Source organism: Vittaforma corneae, assembly GCF_000231115.1.
Source record: "Vittaforma corneae ATCC 50505 unplaced genomic scaffold supercont1.83, whole genome shotgun sequence".
Classification (NCBI taxonomy): Eukaryota; Fungi; Microsporidia; family Nosematidae; genus Vittaforma; species Vittaforma corneae.
In genome coordinates, this window is record NW_006889916.1 from 1 (window position 1) to 1,171 (window position 1,171).

Here is a 1,171-nt window from a genome sequence, read left to right on the forward strand (position 1 = left end):
TTTCTGGGGTTTCTGGGACAACGACCAAGGCTGTTGAGGCTGTGGGGCTAGCAGCAATATCTGTGGCCTTCGGGATGTAGTCGTGATATTCACCAGTAAGGAAGTGAATGTCAGAATCGTCGTCTCCCACGAAAATTTTAGGTACTAATGATCCGAATGCATCCAGAAACCCACCTGCTGGGGCTTCCAGCTTCTTCATGAATTTATTGTGGAAGTGGGATTTGGAGACAGAGAAATAGACCATCTGCTTACTAAGTTCGAAATACCCGACGAAGTATGCTAAACGGAAAACGTAGTAATCGCCGCTTTCGCGGGAAAAGACGTTTGGATAGCTATCCTTAATGAAATTAGTGATGACATCTCCAATGGACTTAACCATTTCCATGAGATTGATGGCATTCAAAATAGTGTTGCGATAATCGCTTTCTGAAGAGGCAACAGGATTAGAAGAAAGCTTACCTAGGAGAGTTTCAGACTGCAACACAAAGTTATCGATCTGGCTCTCAAGATTCTTAACACCTACAGTAAGGGCATCCTTGTCAACTCCTGTTTTGGCAACAAACTTGATGTCTTTAGAATCAGCATCCTCCTGTCTAGTGTAAACCAATTCTATAGCACTGTTGGCCAAGTCCTTAACAGCCACTGCAGAGCTATGGATAGTTTGAAAATATGCTTGAAGAGTATCACTCTCAATGCTGCCTTGATACGTTTTCGTAAGACACAATAAAACTCCAAAGTAGAAATTGAGAACGTGGTGAAGAACATCGGATTCAAACTCCGCTGGTATGGCTTCAATGGCCAAAAGCTCTGTCATCATGCTATTGGCAAGCAAGCACTTGCTAACATCACTGGTATTCAGTCCGGTTCTTAAAATATCCTTGGTTTTGCTTCCCAAAGTCTCTGGATTGAAAATATCAAAAAAGAAGTGTGAAAGGGCATTGTCCTTTGTGGCGAAATTTTTGGGAATGGAGTACTTCTCAAAATCGTTCGTGGCATCTTTAAGGGAGGGATTGATCACATTGTGGACAAAACTGTCAATCTGTGAGCTTTTTGAGCCTCCAAAGTTGTTTGTTTCAAGAAAGTCGTTGAATTCTTTGATCGAATCTGTGTATTCTTTTTGGATGTCATCAAAGCACGCTTTGTTTCTGTCCTCTGCGTCATCAACTACTGT

At 42.0% G+C, this 1,171-nt stretch overlaps 1 protein-coding gene across 1 annotated transcript; it reads right to left on the bottom strand.

The window, feature by feature from the left end:
- VICG_02162 (uncharacterized protein) lies at positions 1-1,171 on the bottom strand (the record flags this gene model as incomplete). The annotated part of the gene is made up of 1 exon (XM_007605545.1): positions 1-1,171. A coding segment is annotated over one exon (1,171 nt), but the record flags the coding sequence as incomplete, so codon positions are not given.